At 29.7% G+C, this 24,027-nt stretch overlaps 1 protein-coding gene across 1 annotated transcript; it reads right to left on the bottom strand.

Moving 5' to 3' along the window:
• Positions 1 to 236: 236 nt before the first annotated feature.
• On the bottom strand, positions 237 to 21,671 carry LOC107448910 (BTB/POZ domain-containing protein 2). Its single transcript, XM_016064276.4, has 6 exons — positions 21,299 to 21,671; positions 16,321 to 17,125; positions 15,014 to 15,331; positions 12,963 to 13,050; positions 11,671 to 11,817; positions 237 to 8,722 (listed from the first exon to the last, which is right to left on the bottom strand). Exons 2-6 carry the CDS (start codon positions 17,112 to 17,114, stop codon positions 8,564 to 8,566), a joined length of 1,506 nt encoding a protein of 501 aa, XP_015919762.1. The 5' UTR covers positions 17,115 to 17,125; positions 21,299 to 21,671; the 3' UTR covers positions 237 to 8,563.
• Between the last annotated feature and the right edge of the window lie 2,356 nt (positions 21,672 to 24,027).

The following is a 24,027-nucleotide window of genomic DNA, read 5'->3' on the forward strand; positions in this document are numbered from 1 at the left end:
AAAATCAGGCTTTTTGAAAACTTCCAACATCTTTTGTTAGGCTTATTGTAGTAAACTTCGTAAATATAACTTAAAAAACCTTTTTTTACTTAATATCTTTAACCTATAATTCAGTTAAGGGAAAAAAAATCTAATTGAAATAATAGAATTTTTTTATATTCTAGTTTAAGTTAAAAGATTTTTATCAAACCATCCAAATTATGTTTAGGTAGTTAAAAAAAAATACGCATGGAAACTTAGTGTAGATATCACTTTATTGCACTATAGCACCGTGCATCTTTATACATATATTTATACTCTGTAGTTTTTCAAATGATTAATACAAAACCTTATTTCATCAATACAAACATAAGCTACCATAAGGTAATTGATTACATGTGAACAGTCGGAATCAAATGACTTACACAACACACTTTTTTTTACAGAGTGAAAAAAAAAAGGAGTTATCTTCAGACACTTAACAATCAACATCTTCCCCTAACGAATAAATGCATAAAGTAATCAGAAACAAACAATTAAAGTTGAAGTTTAAATTATGAACATTTTATGCATAATTACATTACATAATTAGACATGTGATTTATTAACATGTCATTTGAATATAATTTTAACGTGTGAATAATGTTTAGTGCTAAACATTTTTTTTTAAAATCTGCAAATATCGGGCGCACTAAAAATTATCGATAATTTAAAAATCAATTTAAGAAAAATAGAATGTGTGAGAAATGAATGTTTTGCTGCATAGAACTTAGGGAATTGAATTGTCAATAGATGACGTCACTGACTAAAAAAATATTGATTACAAAATGACCACCATTTGAAACAACAATGTGACACAGTCAGAGGGCAAAATTACAAAACATTTGTGAAATATTTTATTTGGAATGGTTTGTAGTCAAGTGGAAAAAATAACTCAATCGATAAATAGGTTTTCTACTCAGCAATCTCAACTGCTGATAAACTTTCAGATTTTGAAAGCTGGCAAAAATAAAATTATAGTTTCCTCAGCAAAATGCAGTAATTTGTTTCATTACTGTAAAAGTTTTCCTTAAATAGATTATTTAGAAATATCGGAACATTTTGGGGATATATCCGGCTACATTGAATTGATTATGTATAAAAACGTATAGGTCTTTTTATATAGAACACTATCCATATTATTTATCAGCACATATGGGTATTGACTTCAAATAGCATTCAAAAACAGCAAAATTAGTTTTTTACAATACTTGCTCGCCTCACAGAGGTAAACTTGTTAATTTTTAATTAATTTAAAGTTTTTGTTACAAAATATGTACTGAGTTGGTGTCTCAATTGCTGTATCAGACAAATGTATAAATTATATATGTTAAACTATATACTAGACAAAATAATAAGAAACATAACAGAATATAAATATATACAAAAGGGAATAATGCATAATTTGATAATAGCAAAGTTATATTTATTTTGTCACAATATATATAGAAATTTAATAGTTTTAATTTTCCACATAGCATTTTCATTTATGTTTATTTTAGTCATTAACTATATTGATATCCTGAGGTGAGTGTTTTGATTTTACTAGACACTGATAACACACCAGCGATAAAATATAAATATTTGTCACATTTTTACTTATAAATACAAAAAGTTTTGATTGTTGTATAAGGATAGGTGTTATAGCATAACATTTTGTTGTATAAATGTTTGATTGGTTTATAACATCATTCATGTTTATGAATCTAAATAATAATAAGTATTAAACTAAATAATATATTTTATACATAATTTAAATCCAATATACGTACTTCATAAGAAGCGATTTTTTTATTCTCAATGAACTAAATAGAATTTTGTGCACAAATGTTGACTTACACAAAATTGTTTACTCACAATTTTGAAAAAAAAATCTTAATTTTTTGAAAAAAAAAAAAAAAAAAAAAAAAAAAATTTTTTGCTTGTAGAGACTTTTTTAAGAAAGATTTTTTTTTTAATGAGAAAAATCTACACATAATTTTATTAATATAAGATCCCTGTTTGGTGAAAAAAATTCATAGACTAAGTCTATCTAGGAATTTGTTTTGAATTTTTGATTTAAAGATGGCATTGGCTCTGTTTTTCAAAAGAAAAGTTTTGTAAAAGATTCCTTTTAATGATAAAATATTTTGTGAAAGGCCCATTTTAATAATAAAAAAATTTCTAACAGGTTCTTCAATGGATCCAAATTTCTCCTGGTATTCATGTCTTCATCACTATTTATTCATTATTTGGAATAGGACATAAATAATGGAGGCACAAAAAATAATAATAAACTTTAAAACATTGAAAAAATTGATAGTTATGCTTAAAAATAATTCTGTTAAATGTTCCTTATTCTATATCATTATTAAACAAACGTTGTTTATTGCATGTTGTGCTAAGATGCTATATTAAATTAATATCCAAAGTCTGAAATATCAATGGTTCTGAATTTACAGTCCCATACTAGTACAAATAAATTTCAGAAGAGTATAAAAATAACCTCTTAATATAGTTTCCTGTGAATAAAGAATTAAAATTCCTTTTATAAACCAATAAGTTATATATACTTCACAGCATTGTTTGTAATTTTCATTCAAAATGAATTCCTGACGGAAAAAAAACAAAACAATAAAAGTATGGAGTGAAATTTTAGACATCAAAATATTTAAAATGAAAGACCACAGAAACTGTAGTACCTATACTTAGATATTTTTTCTTAAAAAAAATTAGACTTAGTTCAAAAAATGCCAAGAATTGTATTGAAGCACTGATAAGCCTTAAAAGTTTAACTGCATAATTTTAGGAGGATTTAAAGTGTAAAGATTAGGAATTTCATAGCACCCCACAACTAGAAATCTCATTCTACACTATCAGTTAAAACTGCACAGCTGAAATATAAATGTTCTATTGGTATTTTAGGTATGCATTACATCTGATGGTGCAAACTTTGAACAAATGTAGCAATATTATAAATTGTATTTATTTAGTACAACACCTGTTCAAATGATGTTTCAATGAATCAAGTTTGTATCTTTCAGATTTTTTTGTCACATTCCCGAGCCATATCGGGTTATTAATTACTATGCAAATCTCAATCTTTTGATGCATTCTACCTCTTTTAACCCTTTGACGCAGATGGGACGCCAGTGTCCTTTTTATATATCTTTTTCTAATTACAAGTAAAAATTAATTTTGGTATTTTTTAACGATAAAAAACAGTCTAATAGTAACTAAAAAAATCTGTTAGATTATTAGAATTAAATTTGTACTAAAACATAAAAACAAGTAATTTAACTTTTTTTTTCATTCATAGTTAAAAATTTATCAATGGTGAATTACTGTTTCTTTTAGATCTAAATAACTGCAAATTTGAAAAATTATTGTTTGGAAATGAGCTGTCTTTGGTAGATTTAATCTTTAATGTAGAAATAGACACCCATATTTTTTGTTGTAATTGATAATTATAAATTATTAAAATGCTAATGTTTAACAAAAATTTTGCAAAGGGTTTTTGACACACCCCATTTAATTTTCTTAATAAAAATAACCAAATAAAAAAAAAAAAAGACAATTGTCTTTTATTTTCACAGTCTTTTGCTCCAAACTTGAAATTTCATCATAAATAAAATAAGAATGTGAAGCTTGATTTAAAAAACAAACTATAGTCAGTTGTTTTTATAAAACTTAAGGTACATTAGAATGAACTATATTGCTTAAAAGTAAGACAATAACCGAGCTATCATTATGTATACCAGAGTTGGACATCTATTACAGCAATTGATTACAGATAATTACTGCTATATAATCAATTACTTGTAATCATGATTACAGCTAATTGTGATTACAAGTAATCATAATTTCAGGTTACATCAGAATAGGGCAACAATGTAATCAATTAAATTTTTCGATTAGAGTAATCAATTACGTGTAATCATGATTACAAATATTCATAAATTTGGTTACAAGTGTAATCGTGATTACATGCAATCAAAATATATTACAATTAATTAAATATACGATTACACTTTATAGTACAGATAGTATATAGTATCGTATAATACATTTCATACGTATTTGCATACAGTGTATGTAGGAATGAATGTAACTAAAATGTATGTACATATGTATTAATCTAATGTACATGTACAGACATTTTAGCTAGACACACATATACATACATTTAGATTGTATAAAATATATTTACGCTTGTATATATCTAACAATTATGTATGTGCAAACAATGGAGACATGTATGTTTATACACAATTAAGGTATGCATTTTATGCAAATATTTGTGTATGTACAATAGATTTACATCTTATGCATGTATGTACCATGTATGAATGTCCCATACATGCATGCACGTACAATTTGTTTATGAACAATATATTTGTGTGCGATTGTACGTAGATAGGGGCGTTCATACATTTTACATATGCACACACATACATTCGACATGCATAGGTTGTACATACGTGCAGACATATATGGAACATAGATATTTCATACAAATTGTACATGTGTACATACATGTTATCCCAAAGTATGTAATATGTACAATGTAATGCCTAATTAATGCATGCACATGAGTACAATACACGTATTTCTGATGTATGTACAGTAAAGCCTCCAGGAAAAACCACCTCTGTGTAGCGACCTCTATTTACGACCAGTTTTGGGAGACACGGAATGTTTTCCATAGACTTTACATTGAAGAAAACTTTTAGGAGATACCATCAAAACCTTTCCCAAGGACCGGCAAATCTTCGCACCAAACATAGGAAAGGTTAAATACGGAAACACGAAAAAATATGGAAATAAAACAAATAAGTAGATTCAAAAATATTTGTGAGGGGCTCATATTTAGAGAGCTCATTTTCACGATCTCTGAAGGATATCTACAAGCCCATGTTACAGTCAGAGTGCACAAAACACAATGCAATCGCTATCAATGATTTAGTTTTAGAGTTGTAAGTTAAACTAGAAAAAAAAAGTAATTTTAGAAAAAAACTAAGCATTTCAAATAAACAAACCTCTCATTTTTAAAAATAAACTAATTTTTTGTGATATAAAACTAAATGCAAACTTAAAAACAAAAGACATAATTGTTTATTTATTTGAAGAGTTTTATTATTCATAATTGGTAAACTTGTTTTTACACATAATTATATCAGTAGGGGCAATTTTTATTGATGTTAATTTTTATTCAAGGATCTGGTTTTCATGATGCCTACAAGCGTGGCATTTCCTCACGAAGAATATGATACTGAGTAAAATTAAAATTGCTGGCGAAAAACCATGTACCTTCGATAATATTTTAAAGTCAATGAAGGTAACCCCTAACAATATGTACAACAACATGTGTAACAATATGTACCATATATGCATGTATACATACATTGTATGTACGTATATATACAATGAATATAATAATTATATTGACAATATATGTATGTACTGTGTGCCCAAAAAAAATTCAAACCAACCGGAATAACTTTTGATTTAATGATCTAATCTTTTTCTAGGATTAAATCTTAATGGTTTGAGGAGGTGACCTCGAATATTGTATTTTGTCATGTAAAATTAAAATGACGTAAAAAATTGTATACCTTACAATTCAAAATTTTTTCGACTATTTTTGAGATATGGCGAAATACGCACAAGTCTAAAGTTTGCATCATTTTCGACCAAACTGCGGCTATCACTTATATCTGGGGGTCGAAAATCAGAATCAGTTGAAAAAAAAAGGCATATTTTTTTAGAGAAAGCACGTTCTTGTGTCTGATTTCTTAAATTAGAATAACATCTGAACTAACATATTCAACGTCACCTCCTCGAATCATTAAGATGGAGTCCTAGAACATGAAGTTCTGATCATTCGTCCACAAGTTATTTAGGATGGTCCTTTTTTTGTGGCGCACTGTGCACATAATGTACCCATAAACAAAGTTCCTACATATTGTATGTAAATAAGTACATATGTACAATATATATGCATGCTATTACCGTACATTTATACAATGTATGTACTTGAATACATACGTACATTATATTCACATATGCTCATACATATAATATCTGTGTATGAATACATACAAAACATTGCAATTTCATATATACTAACATACATGCGTACGTGTATCATATACGCATAGTATTGTTTTATGCATTGTGACATTGTCACTCACTGATCATCTATATTATATAAAACGCTAATGCGTATGTATCAATAAAACAGATGATATTTCTTTTCTCGCGTTGGCAACAGTTTTCATTTTTAATTGATAGGATTCGGCGCGCAAGAGCACGTAGTGAGCATTATATGGCTAATCTATATTATATAAAACGCTATTACGTTTTAATTGATAGGCTTCGGCGCGCAAGAGCACGTAGTGAGCATCATATGTCTAATCGGGTGAATTCTCACCGAATTATCAAAAAAATTCTCACAAAATTATCTTCATTGAAGCCGATGCTTTACATCCGGCGTTCAGTACTATTTCATATTGCTTTACAACACATGGTTTTAGCCCTCTGGTGGGAAAGACTTTAAAACAAAACTTACAACAGTTACTTTTCTCAACAACTGAAATTTAGAATAGTGTGATTAAGAAAAATATGCGAACTGTTTGCAATTTCAAATTAATATTGAAATGCACAGGTTTAGAATTTTCTACAGTGAAAAGTTTTCAGAACTTCAGTGTTAAAAAAAGTATACAAAAGCTAGACATTAAGAACATATCCAATGAGCGAGCATCGGATTGCGAAAGCAGTTTTGGGGGTTGCCGAGGCCCAGCGAGCAGGGGGCGAAGCCTCCTAGTAATTATATATAGTCCCTGCAATCAATTTTGTATTTTTTACACTTTCCCTTTTGAAGTTTTTTTAATACTTTTTTTGCTTTCTTAGTAGTTTTCATGTGAAACCCTTTACTTCTAAATCTTTTTTTATTTCTTCACCATAAATTTTTAAACACTAACTTTTATTTCACCTTCTTACTCCTGTCTTAACTGTAATTTTTAATTTTTTCTAACTGCAACTCATATATAGCATTTTTCTATTTAAATGCATTTGATTTTTGTATTAGCTATAAGTACATGTCACAGGTCCGTTTTTATTCAGACCGTGTCACCTTTTCACCCTTAAGGGTGCTTGGAAGAATTACTTATTGGCCATTTTCATCAAAATGATCTCACAACATCATAGATTATGCTGATCGTGAAATATTCGATTCCTGCATGGTGTCTAGTCGGCCATTTCATCGAAATGATTTAACATTTTCATGTCCGCCATTGCGCTGCAGACGGATGCAATTTTTACAATTCCTGAATGGCTTTGCAGAATGTTTGGGTTGGAATAATTTTTCTGACGAGATCTCCAAGTGCGCCTTTTGTGTTCCCGTGCCAGATCACCTTCACCACCTTTTGTTATTGTACCTTAAAGATGCTCATCAGAACAAAATAAAGATCTTTCTACTCTTCAACTGGATGCTTAATGATGTCATAATTTTTAGATTATTTTTTTCCAACTAAAATGGAAGAAGTATTATGTTTTATGTTCTTTTTTTAGATTTGTATTATGATCCTTTTATTGGGTTATTACGGATCAACTATATTTTTTTAATATACGATCATTGTCTAAGTTAAAAAATATTTTAAGTAGTTTTCTTTTACCCAGCACTGCACTACATGTATATTACAATATAATTATGTACACTGTACGTACAAGCAATGTTTGCGCATACATTGTATATATATAGGAATCACAAATTGTATGTACCTTTGTGGGTACATTATACTATATACATAACGTATTTACATATAGTATTCAATTGTACTTACATGTAATCGTATATTTTATTTACAAGCGATTGCAATAACTTGTTATCATGATTACACGTAATCCCGATTACAAGTGATCATAAATTTTGATTACTTGTAATCATATTTACCTGTAATCGTTTTTCGGTGTGACTACTTGGAATGGCAATTACTAGGAATCACGAGTACAGTTGTAATCAAAGTTATGGAGGATTGTAATGAAGATGACAAGTAATTGATTACTGTAATCGACTATTGCAAACATGATAACAGCTGTAATCAAAGTTGTAAGCCCGATTACAAGTAATTGATTACGATAATCAAAAAATGTAATCGATTACATTTTTGCCCAACTCTAATATACACTGGCAAAAAGATTTTCATCAAGCATGATGTCAGATATATTTTCTCTAAGTTCTCAAAGAAGCACAATTCCCCCAGCACATTTGAATGAAGAATATTAATAAGTGCTTACTAAATTTCAGAATTTCTTATTAAAAAAATTCATCACACTCAACTCTATTTAAAAAATTTTTAGAGCAATGAAACTTCCAGATTAAATATCTATGAAAAACCATGTTACAAGTGCAAGTAATATTGGCACAACCATTTTTAATGGGAGACTTTGCATCTGCTTAAATCAAAACAGAGTACACAGTACACAAAAACATTATAAACATTCATACATAGTTACATGATATCACACAAACAGGCTTTTCACCAATAAATCATCTAATGTAATCTTAAGTGTAAAAAATTATTTCAGGAATCTGTCCATCTTCAACAGAAGTACCATTGTTGTTCCCTGCAGCATACGTATATAAAAATGTAACCTTTCCTCCACTTGGACAATCTAAAGTAATTTTTCGTAAGCCCTTGGTTCCATAGTGTGAATCAGGACCCTAAAAATTAAAAAAAGAAAGCATTTCAGTTCTTTTACAGTTCATAAATAAAAACTGCAACACTTTTTATGCCTTACAGAATTATTCAAGCTTCTTTGAAATCTGGAATATTTCATTTGTAAAATATGTTAATTGAAATAATAATTCATAGAAAAATTATAATTGAAAGCCACATTTATATAATGGATAGTTTTTTTCATCTTTATATGTTATTTGAATCTCTAAGGATTTTTTTTTTAATTTAAAAGAGTTAAGAAATAAACTTTTTCACAATCAGCATTGTAAGAAAAATAAAATTTTACATTGAATAAGCATTAAAAATTATTACAGCAGGTTATACCTGTGTGAATGATATCTTTAAAATTTTATTTTAAACTTTGATTTTACCTGCAATTAACCACAGAAAATACTCTGATTATGAGCCAGTGAATGCACAGATAATAATTTAGTAGAACAGGAGAGTGATCAGATCAGGAGATAATTAAGATTTCAGATCAGGAGAGTGAATTTGCATATATGAACTGGGAGGACGATTTTTAAAACAGAGCAAGATCACATGTTAAAGATGTAAAATATAATTGCAGTAGAGTCTTGATAATTCAAGGTAAACAGAAACGAGCCAACCTCGGACTTTTGAAAACTTAAATAGCTGGAAACAAATCAATTTTGAAATTTAATAAAATCCAATTGAAAAATATATTATATTAAATGAAAATTTACATACAACATTACAGGAATAAGGTAGATTTACTGCATTATACCAAGTTACAATATTCATTAGATTACTGAATCAGGTTAATTGTATTTTATTTAAACACACTGTTCAGACACTTCAGTATTTAAAACACAGTTTCGTTTTTCAACATTCAGTCATAGTAATCGTCATAAAATCAATTGTAGTAACAGAGTTCTCCCAAGGAATAAAAAAGGGCAGGGTACTTCCTCACAGAAAAGGGCACTTTTGAGTTTTAAAAACTCAAAAGGGCACTCACTTACCACCGTTAAAATTTACCAAAATGTATAATGATATTTTGTAGTAACAGTATTTGATCCTCAATTTTTAAACTACCCACTTGTATTAATTTATGTGTATATTTACCTAAGTAATTCTCCCACAGTATCAAAATAACAGAAAAATTTGAAGCTTTTGAAAAATAATTAAAGGCAAGCTAAAAGACAAACTCTGTGTATAAACTTTCTTCTTCTTCAAAATAAATAAAAAATTATGAGAAAATAAACATTTAAAAGTGCTTTTTTTAATTGAAAGGTTTTTTAAATGCCTTTCTTAAAAGAAGGAAAAAAAATCACCATAAAACTTAGTATACCCTCCCCCCAAATAAAAGATGTGAATATTTTTGGGGTTGAATATCATGCAAAATTTAACTATATAATTAGACAACATAAGAAAAATCTTATTAAAATGAAGGAAAGAAATTAAAAATTAAAGTTAAATAATTCTCAATAACTAAATAAGTCTGAAATGGACTTTTCATAAAAATGGATGGTTAAAAAAACCTTTTCATAAAAAAAAGGTAGTGTTCTTAAGGGGTGGAAGCATATTCTTACAAAAACAGCAAGGAGAAAGATCAATAGGGATCAAACAGCAGACAAGGTGGGCTGCCCTTATAAAACTGCTTAGGGAGAACACTGGTAGTAATTGTTCCCTTGTTATGAGTGTGTTGGTCATTATCTGGGAATCGAATTTACAGGAAATTCAAACCATCTGGATTCGAACTATCAAAACTTTACTGCAACTATTTTTGTTTTCAAATCAAATGTTGTATATCAGATCGCTTTGATGACTAAATACTACCTTGCTTAAATTAAAATTATTATTGTCACATTTTAATGGGTTTATCTATGAAAGCACATTAATCTGTACAGTCTGGTTCTAACAATTAAAACTGATCTGTTTCAAATGCATTAGTGCAGGTCGTTGGGCTACTGAAGTGGGGATTATGATGGCAAGTCTTCGGATCATCCTCAGGGATGTTCCCCATACCGTCACCAATAGCGCATTGTGCGACGTAAATGAACTACAATCAAATGCATTTTGCCGTGTTTAGTAAGTAAGATTAACGATAAGTGAAATGATCGATATGCCACAAAATTCTATATGACGCAAAATCCAACATTTCAAAGTTTGTGAACTAAAGATTTTTACTAGTAACCAGTGTTTTCACAACAGCGCGAGAATCTCGCCTATTTTTTTCTTTTCTCGCAATAAAAAACGATCAACGCGAAAACTTCGCGCACTCTATTAATCAATTTCAAAATGCACGAATTTTGGAAACAAATTAGTCTTTTGCCATTTTTAATAAAATCCGTTTTACTTTTCTTCCTTGATCTTTCATTATTTAGAACATCGGTCCTTGTTATTTAGCTTCTCTATTTATCAGTATTGTTCAGAACCGGTGCGAACAGCCACCCCCCGAACCCCTTTCAGAACACATTTCTCTGCAACCACGTGTTCATTGTAGGTAAGGTTTCTTCACGTAAGACGGTTAAATTTTTTTTGCATGAATGTAAGATGGACAAATACCTTGTTAAGGCGACATCTTCTACTCCGTAACGGACAAATGAAAATGAAACAAATGTCGGTAGAAACAGTCAAAACGAAACAAATACGGATATTTTTCAGCCAAATAAATATAATAGCTGATGAAAAAGTATAAATAGAACATTTTCCACATGATGATGCAGCAAAAATATTAAATTGGAAGATGTGAAAAATGTATTATAATTAAAGAAAAATTTTTTTCCAAGTCTATTCGTGTTTTTTTTAAAATTTTTAGAAATGTCACTTAACTTTTTGAAATCTCACCTTGTTTTTGAGAAAGGGTGAGAAATTCTCTCCCATTTTTTTTCTGTAATGAATACACTGCCAGTAACAAATTAAAAGATTTGTTTCAGTGATTATCTTATCAAGAGTGATAATCTAAACTTACTTTTAAAGTGGCACATGCAGTATAATTATTACTAGGTATAATTTCTACTGGAGTTTTAAACATCACTCGGAATGTAGAGGCAGATCCATCACAGCTAAAGCTTGTATCATTAGAACCTAACAATTTTCCAGTACCTGTATGAATAATCTAAAAAAATAAAAATAAAATCAATAAATAAAATAATTTTATAAAGATCAGAAGGAATGAAGACCGTACCACAAAAAGAGTTTTCAAGAACAAACCAGTTGGCACATGAAAAAGAGGCAGGCCGAATTTGAGATGGATAGATGGCCTAGAAAAAGACCTTTTGGACTTAAAAACTGGAAAATGGTTAGCCTGGAAAAAACTTCTTAAGAAGGTCAAAGCCCTGGGCTGTCGAGCCAGTGATGATGATGATGAATTTTATAAAGATTAACTTATATGAATGTAAGACAGTGAGATAGACAATGTTAAGTTGTATATATGGTATACATTCATCTGCTCTGTACACTGCAACTGGTTTATGACTCCAGTTAAAAAGTAATTGAAACTTCCTTTAGATACTTCTTTTCAATAACAAGTGTTTATATTTAGTAAAGTCGACTGATATTGATACTTTTGTTTGGTAATAACAAAAAAATAACTAAGACTTTAAAGTAATGCAAAATAACTAGGTTCGCTATTTTGTAACAAATCATTCAATTCAATAAATTATTTCGATATTTTTTTAAAATGTCAAGGTAGTTTGGGGTCATTTACCCCAATTGAAAGATATGTTAAATAAAAGTTTGTCATGAAGATAAGAAGTCTCAAATCTTAGCAATGATAAATAACACGTTTGAACCTAGACAGAAGTCCCAAATTTATATTATGTTTTTTATAAGACAAATAGAAAAACAATAAGCTTTATTTTAATATTTTGTAACTAATAGAGTTATTGAAGGAAGGGGTAATTAGAATTACTGACAGTTATGTTAAATAATATGTTCTCATGAATTTGGTACAGCACAGCGAATTCAGACTTTTGTCGCAGTAAATGGCAAAGATGGGAATTCATGCAGGAGCATGGCTAAGTGCAATCTTGAAGCAGTGAGTTTGTTTGAGTTGACTCATTCATAATAATTTGGTACAGCATTTTTTCATTTTTTATAAAAAATTTATAGTTATATAAATATATGTGTCTCAACACAAAATTTTTTTTGGGCTTCCATGAAAATTGTTAAAGAAAAAAAAATTCTGCATATTCTTTTCACTTTTACACTTAGCTATATGCAAAAATAATAAGTAATTTTAAAGCAAAAGCTTTTACTAACCTGTATATTTACTGTATAATCTGCTGGTCCATGGATAGATCCATACAGTCCAAATCCAACAACATATATTTTTCGATCAACCATAAATCTAAATAAAAATTTTTTTTCCTTATAAGTAACACATATTTTTTACACATAAAGAGTAAGATATTTTGTTGAAAAAACAATAAACCATTATAAATATTCATTATTCATCATAATCATTCATTATATTATCATATGAGAAGAAAAAAAGACAAGTAAATGTTGAAATCTAATGCTGTAAACTGTTTTAACTAAATTATTAAATAGTTATCTATTTAGAATAAGGAATTACAATAATAAAATTAACTTCAGTTGAATTGTTAATTTAAACTTAATAAATCATGATTAAAAATCAAATTAACCATGTAAAGATACAATAAACTTTTAAATGCTAAGCCAGTTTTGCAATACAACATTTTCCTCCCATATAACATTCTAAAACTTAAATTTTTTTCTTCTAATGGTAAACCATTTTAAGGCATATCTGGGGTCATTTTAGTAGAAGTTTGTCTTTTAACCCCCTTTCACAAATTATAAAAAAAATTCACTTTTTTTTACAAATTATTTTATAGTAAAAACAGATTTTTCAGAAAATATTTTAGTTCTCCAAACGTCGTTGAACAGCCGACCAAATTGTATGTGTTTACGACTACTAATGTTCAACTCCGTAGCCTTGTAATTTTGAACCCAATCCAGAAGACAAGGGAACTCCTGGATCGAGTATTGGGAGAAGTTTGCCCTCGTGGAGGACTTTTTGATGGAACTAACCCGCATTTGAGTTACATGGAGAGGAAGACCACGAGAACCTCCCACAGTAAGCCTGAAGAGAAGGGGACTCAAACCTATGATACGTCTACCACTGAGGATATTTCACGTCAGCACTGTGGTTGGTGCAAGCCAGATGGGGAATTCGTATTGACTGAGATTCGAACTTGGTTGGCCTCATTGGAAGGTGAACGCTCTATCCCCTGAGCCATTGCGGCTCTTATAAGATTATTTGTCATTTAGAGAGTATGGTGTTCACAAGCAAGCCTAATTAATAATAATTAACAAGGCCAACTTGCAGCTTGACAATAGCAACTGAGCCAGTCAGACTTAGATAAAATGAAGACTTGTAACTAGTTTCCACCTTTTCGTCACCCCCTCAGTTTTGAAAAATTTGTTTGCAACTCAAAGATTTTTTTAAAAATGTTTTAATTCTCATAAAACTCTATATTGATCCATACCAAAGGGATAAATTTGGTAAAAAACCTAAAAAGCTGAAAATAGAAATCCAAAAATACTATATGCAAAAACAACTCTTAAATAATTGAAAAAATACCTGAAATTTGAGCAAGAAAAAATTGTATGTAGGAAGCATTTATCAACAGAATGTTATAAACGCTTTAATATAAATATCGATGCAAGATTTATTTATTTGAATTGTGTGAATATGAATCTCAATATGTGATTTAAGTCCCGCCAATACGAATCCAGAGGTTTGATTTTAGATATTTGATATAAAATCATGAAAATATGAAACACTATGTTCAATCGAGATTTGGGATTTTAAAACATGTAGACACTAATCACTATTTTAATCATGTGAATGTAAATTTAAATTGAGTTGGCATAGGGGAGAAAAAGCATTAAAAAGAATTTTTTTCCCCTATGAAATTGAAAAAGATGAACTCTCTTTGAAAGGGCAGATTTTCTCTATTAAATTAGAAAAAACTGATATAAGCGTCTTAAGTCAAACATAATCGCCTAAAAAATGAGGCTATAAGAAGCAGAAAAAAAAATTCTTTTCAATCTTTCCCAGACTAACATGCATGTTAGAATCCTTCCCTTTTTTTGAGTAATACTAAAATTTTTTTTTTTGTGAATGACGTTCACATACATTAAATATATCTGCTGGTCAGCCACTGGTTATAATGATAGCTTGCTAGCAGATAAGACAGATTTGTAACCCTTATTTCGTTACTGAAAATACATCTTTAAAAATATTTTGCAAGCAATTTTAATTTTAATACAAAATATTTAAGTACCTTATTCTATCACTTGTTCCACTGTAGCCCCAACGGCTTTCAGATTGTTGGAAACGACAAACAGTCTGTTCTTTACCAGTAATGCAACAGCGGGGCACATCTGGAAAATTTATCGGTGGTTTTGGGTTAACAGTAAAGTAAAGAAATAATGAAACAATTTCCTTATCAGTCAAAATATTGGCTTGTGCGGGTCCGACTGCAAATTCTTCAACGGTCATTATAGGAAATCTTATTAAATGTAGAGCCCGTCCCAAAAGTAAGCGTAGATTTTCTGCATTTACAGTCAAATTTTGACGAATACTTTCTTGTTCTGCCCATCTGTAAAATAAAGGAAATAAAAACACTAAACAAACTTATAACAAAAAACTAAATTTAATAAAAATTTTAAAAAGATTTTATGAATATTACATGCATGACTGTGATTAACTATTTTTAATAATTTCAAAACTTGCCGAAAATGAGATTCCTCATCAATGTATTAATTGGTCATTTATCAGATTCAGATGAGTTTTTAATTCAATTAAATTTAATAAAATTAAACAAATAATAAAAAAAAGAAATTTATGTAAAACTTTAATTTATAAGCTTTTCTTAATATTTTAAAAACTATGCTATCATTTAGCACAGTGATTTTCGTCTGGTACCCACTTACAAATTAAACATAATGTTTTATGAATGATTAATTTTACACTTAGTTAAATGTTTGTACACTTGTAATAAAAGAATAATTAATCACGAAATCTGTAGAAAATTACCGAAATACAAAATCACGTGAATCTGACTCCTCAAATGCGTGCTGCGTTTCGAAATTAGGTTGATGTAACAAATAATATTGTATAAAGAATATCGGATTTAAAAACTATGGAGAAATCAATAGCAATAATTGTCAAAAATTTGATAGAATTATTGCCTTAAAAAGTAAATACTCAAATGCATGATTCAAATTATCCATATTGTTTGACATATATTGGGATATTTAAAAGACACCTGAAAATCAGGATTAATAACTGCCAAAAATACAATCAAAACATTACAATGATTTACGATACTATAGGAGTAAATTGAGCGTGTCAAAAAGTGATTATCTAAATGCAAGATTCAAATATGTGTAAATTTCTGCAGAAAAGAAAAGTAATTTTTTAAAGAAAAATCTCTCTGCAAGAACTCTGTAACGTCCTGCGACAATGTCGTCGTGATTCTGCCACGGGGGCAATTAAGTCATAGAAATCTGCCCCCGAATTGAAAACAGGGTTGCACTTATTTAAAAAAAATATAAATAAATAAAAATATTATGTGGAAAATATTACCTTACAACAGCATTAAAAAGTTTAGCTTCTCTAATTCTCAAGGTATCTCTTTCTAAAACTACACATAAGGTTTCGTGATCAATGTCTGTAAAACCTTCAGCACCTAGTGCTTCCGAGGTATACTTATCTATAGTTTCTAGGCAAAGGGCTGCTAGTTGAGGTTCATCAAACAATCGAGCTTGAGTCAAGAGCATAAAGGCATTATCACTGCTCAGATTGGATTTTAAAAAATCAACACAAGCTTTTTCAAGAGCAGGCACAGCATATTTTTTAGCTGTATACAAAGTCATCATCACAGTCTCTGGACCTATCTGGACTTCATCAGAGTATAAAAATCTAAGCAGAGCGAGAAAAGCGGCAGGTTCAACATCAGGAAGCTCAATCTCATCAGAAGTGGTGGCCATTGCACCATTAAACATAGCATCAAACACGGCACTACCAACTGATAATATAAATTTATGAGCAGGTATTCTCTGTTGCTGTGCGCCTTTGCCAACAATGAAATGAACATCACTAAGTATTTCTTTATTGAAAATAAAAGCCAATCTATCTTTAACTGTGAGGCGGGATGCCTGCCAGTTGAACATAATTTGACCAGAATAATTAACAACATTGTTACCACCCGCTGCAGACTGTGCAGCATTATTAGATGCGTCATCTGGCAAGCGGCGACCATTAGAGCCTTCTCTATCACGTTGGTTTCCGGGTATGTTTACAGGAAGTTCTTGCATGTCTGAAGGACTCATCATATGCGATCCATTGCTTGGCAAAATTTTAGTAATACCAGATGACATGTTGGCAATATCTATAAAAATACCCATTTAATAAGTTTATTTATACAATATATAAAGAGTAACATTAAGATATAGTGAGAAAATATATACTAGGGTACAAAATAACAGGGAAAGGTTGACAAAACACATTTTAGAAAACACACTTACTACACTTTTTAATATTAAAAAGTAAGTAAAAGAATAAGGTAATGTTTCAGATTTATAGCTGATTATTTTTAAGACTATTATTGGAGGGCTACCAGTATAAGAAATAATGCTCTTTATAAATATATGCTATCTTCTTCTTAAAAAAAAACTTTGAGCTCTTAACGATTCAGCATAAACGCGCAAAATGGATTAATAAAGCCTCCGTGAGTTCATTGCTTCTCAATATCAAACAGAAACATAGGTTCTCCTGAATAAAATTGCCAGTTTGAAGATCTTCCAAAGTCCATGTGGCATAGACTGACTGCAACATGCATGCCATTACTTTTCCTTCAATATCTGATTTAATGTCTGCTCCCGATATCAGAGAGGAAGATAAGCAAAAAATATTGGTGGATATACCCACAACTAATTAAGAGTTTCAAAGTAGAAAAACTCTCAAACATTTGCCAACCTAAACCATAAAGGGAATTTTCAAACAAAAGGAAGAGTTGAGAGGAATATAATTATAATTGTATCGAAAAATAAAAAACGTGTAAAGATTACACATTTTTTCCAAGTAGTAGTCGTAAGCGTCAATTTTTAAAAAATACACTAATAATTTTTTTTAATCTCAATTTTATGTTATTTTGCTTTGTGCATTTTTAACGCTAGTCCAATGGAAGACGTAAAATCAGATTTCCACTTTATTATAAAATTAGATCAGAAATGTTTACAATTTTCTCAAAATTGTCCCTTTCGACATGGTCCATCATTTCATAATTCGCATAAAGGACGATGATAAAGATAAGAGAAACTGCACAAGTGCAAACTAGCTAAACAGCATGATATTAATTAAAACACATGTAACAACAGAAACAGAAAAATTATTACAGGGTGTGTAGCCAAATATTTCAAAAAACATCTTTTAAGCACTGCATGAATTAATTAAAACACATGTAACAGCATGATAATGAAACAGCATGATATTAATGAAAACACATGTAACAGAAACAGAAAAATTATAACAGGGTGTGTAGCCAAATATTTCAAAAAGCATCTTTTAAGCAGTCAAAAAAATCATGGTTAGGATATGTGCACGAATAAATTTTTTCTCTCTTGCAGTTGAAAGTTCTCCATACACATAACATTGAAAAAAAGCAAAACATTTTCAAAGACTTTACATAATCATAATAAAATAACTAGTTTCTGACAAAGAAACATATTAGCCATCATAATGCATAGCATAGATTCACTTTTCAGCAGTTTATTTATGCTTTAAATTAATATTTACTTTATTAAATCATGTAAAAAAATTAACTTTAATTCAAATTATTTATTTATTGTATTTTTTAGATTTAAATAAAAGTTGTTAATAAATTTATACTTAACAAAAAATTTATAAGAATAATAATGATTATACAGAATTGATAAAGATGTGTAGAGAATAAAGCAAACTAAGAAAAGCTCAAACTCATGTTAAAAATGTAAATTAGTGTACGGCTTCATACTAAATTTTCTTTAAAATTTGTATTTTGATTTAGTATTTCTTTAATGAAATGATTAAAAAAAATTCATTAATTTCAAATGTAAATAAGAAGCTAAACATTTTTGTTAGAAGTAAATTATCACACGGTCCCTATATTCATCATATTTAACAAATCTGAGATAATTAAATTTTTAATTTAAATTGTTTTTCCATCAAACGATAAAGGTGTGAAAGTTTCTTGAAATCAATGTTATGCTGAAATTGATTCCAGTTGAATGAATTATGAGAATGTTGAACTGAACAATGAAAACAAAGTCGCTTGTGTAATTATTCATGGTGACAATCAACATTGCAGATAAATTAATTTCATTTTGGAAAAGAGAAAATTAAGCATTTTTACAAACACTCAATGCAAAAAGCATTTTATAAGAACACTACACATACTGTCTAATTATTAAAGCCTTGCTGCAAATTTAAAACTGCATTTTTTAAAAAAAAATTGTTAATTCAAAAAAATTTGAAAAACAACCTTAAACATAGTAAATTATGATTTCAAAATGTTATTGAACACTTTTTCTAGCATTAAGATTTTATACATAAAAGTGTTATTCATGCACACAATAAAAAAATAAAATAAACACCAGGTATAAGTAAAGAATTACTCAGACTAATTTTAGACCTTTAAATACAGATTTAAAACACTATAATTTTGAAATGAAAATTAGTTTTATATATAATAATTCACATTTGATTGCTAATTATGCAACACTACAAGGTAAATGCACCCTAAGCTTAAAAATTTATAAGCTTGGGGCAGTAAATGTATAAAATGATATGTTTTTAATTTCTTCTAAAGGAAAATTTTTTATTTTAAACAGTTTCCAAATGATGTTTGAAAAGGTAAATAATTGGTTTAGAATTTCTACTCAGAGAGAACATAAAGACTTTTTCATATCAGTACACGTTCAGTCAATTTAAACTACCTAAATCTTGTGCTTAAAAATAAATTCAAAAAGTAAATAATATATAGTGATTTGTTCAATTCCGGGATAGATTTTTGCTCTTTGAATAGGAATGCTAGTTCGTGTCTAAAACAAAGTCGTCGCTTATTGTAATTCACAGTGACAACCAACATAGCAAAGAAATTAATTTCATTTTGGAAAAGAGAAAATTAAGCATTTTTACAAACACTCAATGCAAAAAGCATCTTCAAGCATTTTATAAGAATACTACACTTCCTGTCTAATTATTAAAGGCTTGCTGCAAATTTAAAACTGAATTTTTAAATTTTTTTTTTTTAAAACTAAAACTTTGAAAAACAATCTTAAACATAGTAAATTGTGATTCCAAAATGCTATCTAACATTAAGATTTCATACAGAAAAGTATTAAATATTATTCATGCACACAATAAAAAAATAAAATAAACATTATAAGTAACGAATTATTCAAACTAATATTAGACCATTAAATACAGATTTATAACGCTATAATTTTGAAATGAAAATTAAGCTTTGTTCATAATTTACAGTTGATTGCTAATTATGCAATGCTACAAGGTAAATGCACCCTAAGCTTAAAAATTTTTAAGCTTGGGGTAGTAAATGTATAAAAATGATACGTTTAATTTCTTCTAAAGGCAAAATTTTTATATCAAACAGTTTCCAAATGATGTTTGAAAAGGTAAATAATAAGTTTAGAATTTCTACTCAGAGAGAACATAAAAACTTTTTCATATCAGCCAATTTAAGCTACCTACTTCTTGTGCTTAAAAATAAATCCAAAAAGTAAATAATATATAGTGATTTGTTCAATTCCGGGATAGATTTTTGCTCTTTGCATAGGAATGCTGGTTTGTGTCTAAAACTTAGTTAACCAATCTGTTTAACTTTGCAAAACACAAAAATATCTCAGTACCTACACCGAAAAGTGGTGCTTTTCACCAAAGAGATCTTACGCAAATACCAATATAGAAATATCTCAAAGTTTGACTCTGTATGACTACATTTATTATTGAAGTTATTAGTTATATCGAATGATGTAGTTAAACAAAATTTTCTCAGAAAATTAGAAAAACAAGTATAGTTTCAAATGGTATGGTAAGTTATAAATCAAACTTTTAAAAGCATATTTAAACACTATTTTTTAAATACTGTTACAGCACGAGAATACCAAAAAACAGGTATATTATAGTTTATCAAAACAGCATAATATCAAAATAAATTCTATTTAACAACTAATTTTGGCCTATAGAAGTAACCAGTACCAAAGTTTGTAAACAAACAAAATATGCAAACCATAAAACAGTCAAGAACTAGAGGATTAAGTGCAGAGAATTAGTAAAGTAATCAAAATTTAATTAACTTATAGATTATATCCTTAAATTAGTGATAATTTTATTGCTAAAATTATTTTGGTTTGAATAACAAACAAGATAAAACATGAAATACCATAAAAATTATGTTTCCAAAGAATACAAAATATCAAATTATATCAGCTATTATTACGTCTTTAGAACGTATTTATCCATAATTCAATTTAAGTAAATATATAAAACGAAACAGGAACTTCACCTTTTTATTTTTAAAATATGTTTGATATCAACGATGAAATTTTTAATTCATAAAATATTGCAACAACGAAAAGCATAAAGCTTGCATTTAAAATGCTGAAACTAAAGAAAATTTATTTAAAAACATTATTTTAAAATAAATTAAGTTTGTTTTACGAAAAAGACGTCGCTTTAGAAAACTTCGAAAATTATGTTGCCAGCTGTAGAACATATGTATATGAATTTTAAGGATCATTCTCACTAAATGTAATTCGCATGTGCATGCATGAGATGTTCATCTTAGGGTCTGCTTTTACTAAAAGCTATTCAAGTCCATTCGAGAAGACAAAATTAGAATCTGGTTGGCGAGTCTTTCGCTGGAGAATATATTTCACCAATCAGATTCACGAAGGCGATAGAAGATGCCTGAATCTGAGCATTGCTCTTTACTAGTTGTTTCTACACTTAACCACGCACGTGATAGAAAATCCAATACAAGGTACTTTCGATTAAGTGACTTGTGACCCATAAGAAATACCTTCGAAAACTGCAAGCAAGATAAACTGTTCGCACATGAATGAATCACATTTACAGGCGATCGCATAATCGAATTGGCGTTAGTGATAGTGGTTCTATAAAGAACATTGTTGTTGTGGTTTATTTACGTCGCACTATAGCTGCACAATGAACTATTGGCGTCGGTCTGGGAAACATCCCTTCTGAGGATGATCCGAAGACATGCCATCACAATTTTGATCCTCTGCAGAAGGGATGGCACCTCCGCTTCTGTAGCCCGACGACCTGCGCGAATAAAGTACATTGTACACATCTCTTTTGCAGAAGCTCGGAAATTCGTAATTCGCATGCCGTGAGCACGGTTTCTAAGGAACCATTATCATTTCTAAAGATTCAAACAATACTCATAGGCGTGAGTTCTTGATTGGAGAGTTTTTTGAAGGAGACCACGGAAGTGCGTAAGAAGCATGTAGTAAGAATTGTAACAGCTCATGCGTTTTTCAGATTCATTTATTTTTTAGAAGTATCTGCAAATGGGTGTAATTTGTGGTATTAAAGATTGCATATATGTGTTCGTTGCACATCCATTTCATCCAACTGTGAACTGATCATTAGGACAAGAGAAGAGAGAAGTAGAGCATCACTGGCAGCAGTCAATGAGAGCGTGGATGATAACTTTGTTCAGCATGAGGAGGATGCCAGGTCTTTGTTGAACTGTTCAACTGTAAAGAGATCAACTTTGTGTGCAGTGGAGAAACAACCAAAGAGTGGATCCCTTGCACAGAGGATAAAAATTGCGAAAGCATGTCTTCAAATCTTCTTCAGACATGTTTACCCGACCGCTGACAATAGCCCGTTGTACAGCTCTAGTGTGACGTAAATAAAGTATGTAAGTACAGTATGAAAATAAAATACATCGCACACGATTCGTGTATGCGACCACATGCGTTGAGATTGATCCTTTGCTCATATGTGAGCTAATTTCCTTTGAAATAGACTACTAATCAACTTTCATTTTGTGACATACCTTTACTGCTAAAACCTGCTTTTAAAGCTAAAACCTAAATATTTGCCTTATCGTTTCTCTGATTATTTTCAAAAACTAGCTCTAAAGAGGACGAAGAAAATTCTTCCTTACTCAAACATCGCAAAGCAGAGATCGTTACATAATATAACTGGTTGAAATTCTTTGCTTGCTTTGCAAAGCATTGGTCATTATTATTTATCGTCAGATCACTTCATTACGAGGCAACTACTTAAATTAGGCACGAAACAGTTAAGAGGTTTCACCCTGTTTCAGTTATCATAGTAGTTTTGTAACTATATATGGATCAATCCATGCATATTCATTACACAAATCAAGTCGTCATTTCTGTCCATTTTTAGGGGTGGGGAGCCTGATTAGTGCTATTGGCGATCGAAATGGGCTGCAGGTGGCGTAGAGCAGAACTCTTTTCCTATGGCAACACTTCACATGCTTTCCCCATTAGCGTGTGGAAAGTCATAGAGGAAGGAAGTACGTTAGTTTCTCTCTTGATTTTCATATAGATTAAAATCTTTAAACTTGAAACACTTTATGAAACTGAAAACTGCATTAAACATAGTTCTAAAGAAAAGTATCATGGAAATTTTAAAAAATATTTTGATTAAATAAAAAGGAAAAATATTAAGAAAAGGGAAAATATCGTAGTACATTCCTATACAACTGAAAAGAGGAGGAGAGGGAAGGGAGAAGGGCTAAAGGCATGAAACCGGTCTCTCCCCAGATGGCGTATTCGAGTGTTGCGATCGCGAATGTTGTTGAATTGACCAGTATTTTCTCATTATATCCGATTCCCGTATCCGAATCGAGCCAATGCGAATACTTTCTCTTAAGGGTCATTCTCTCGTGGTACCATTTGTTTCGCATTGGTGAAATATTTTTTTGCTGCGTAAAGCTCTCCAATCTAGTTCTCAAGTAGTTAGGAAACATTTGTTCGTGCGTAAAAAGTAAGAGCTGCATGAGAATGGCCTTTTATGAATTACTCTTTCTGTATGCTATTGGCTATCGAAATGGGTTATAGGTGGCGTAGAGCATAACTCTCTACCTATGGCAACACTTCGCATGTTTTCACCATTAGCGTGTGGAAAGTCATTAGAAGAAGTAAGTACGTTAGTTTCTATCTTGATTTTCAACTAGATTAAAATATTTTAAGTTAGGAAACTATATAGAACTGAAAACTAAATTAAACATAG

This window comes from Parasteatoda tepidariorum, chromosome 10 (assembly GCF_982258835.1).
Source record: "Parasteatoda tepidariorum strain Cologne lab strain chromosome 10, Ptep-v5.0, whole genome shotgun sequence".
NCBI lineage: Eukaryota > Metazoa > Arthropoda > Arachnida > Araneae > Theridiidae > Parasteatoda > Parasteatoda tepidariorum.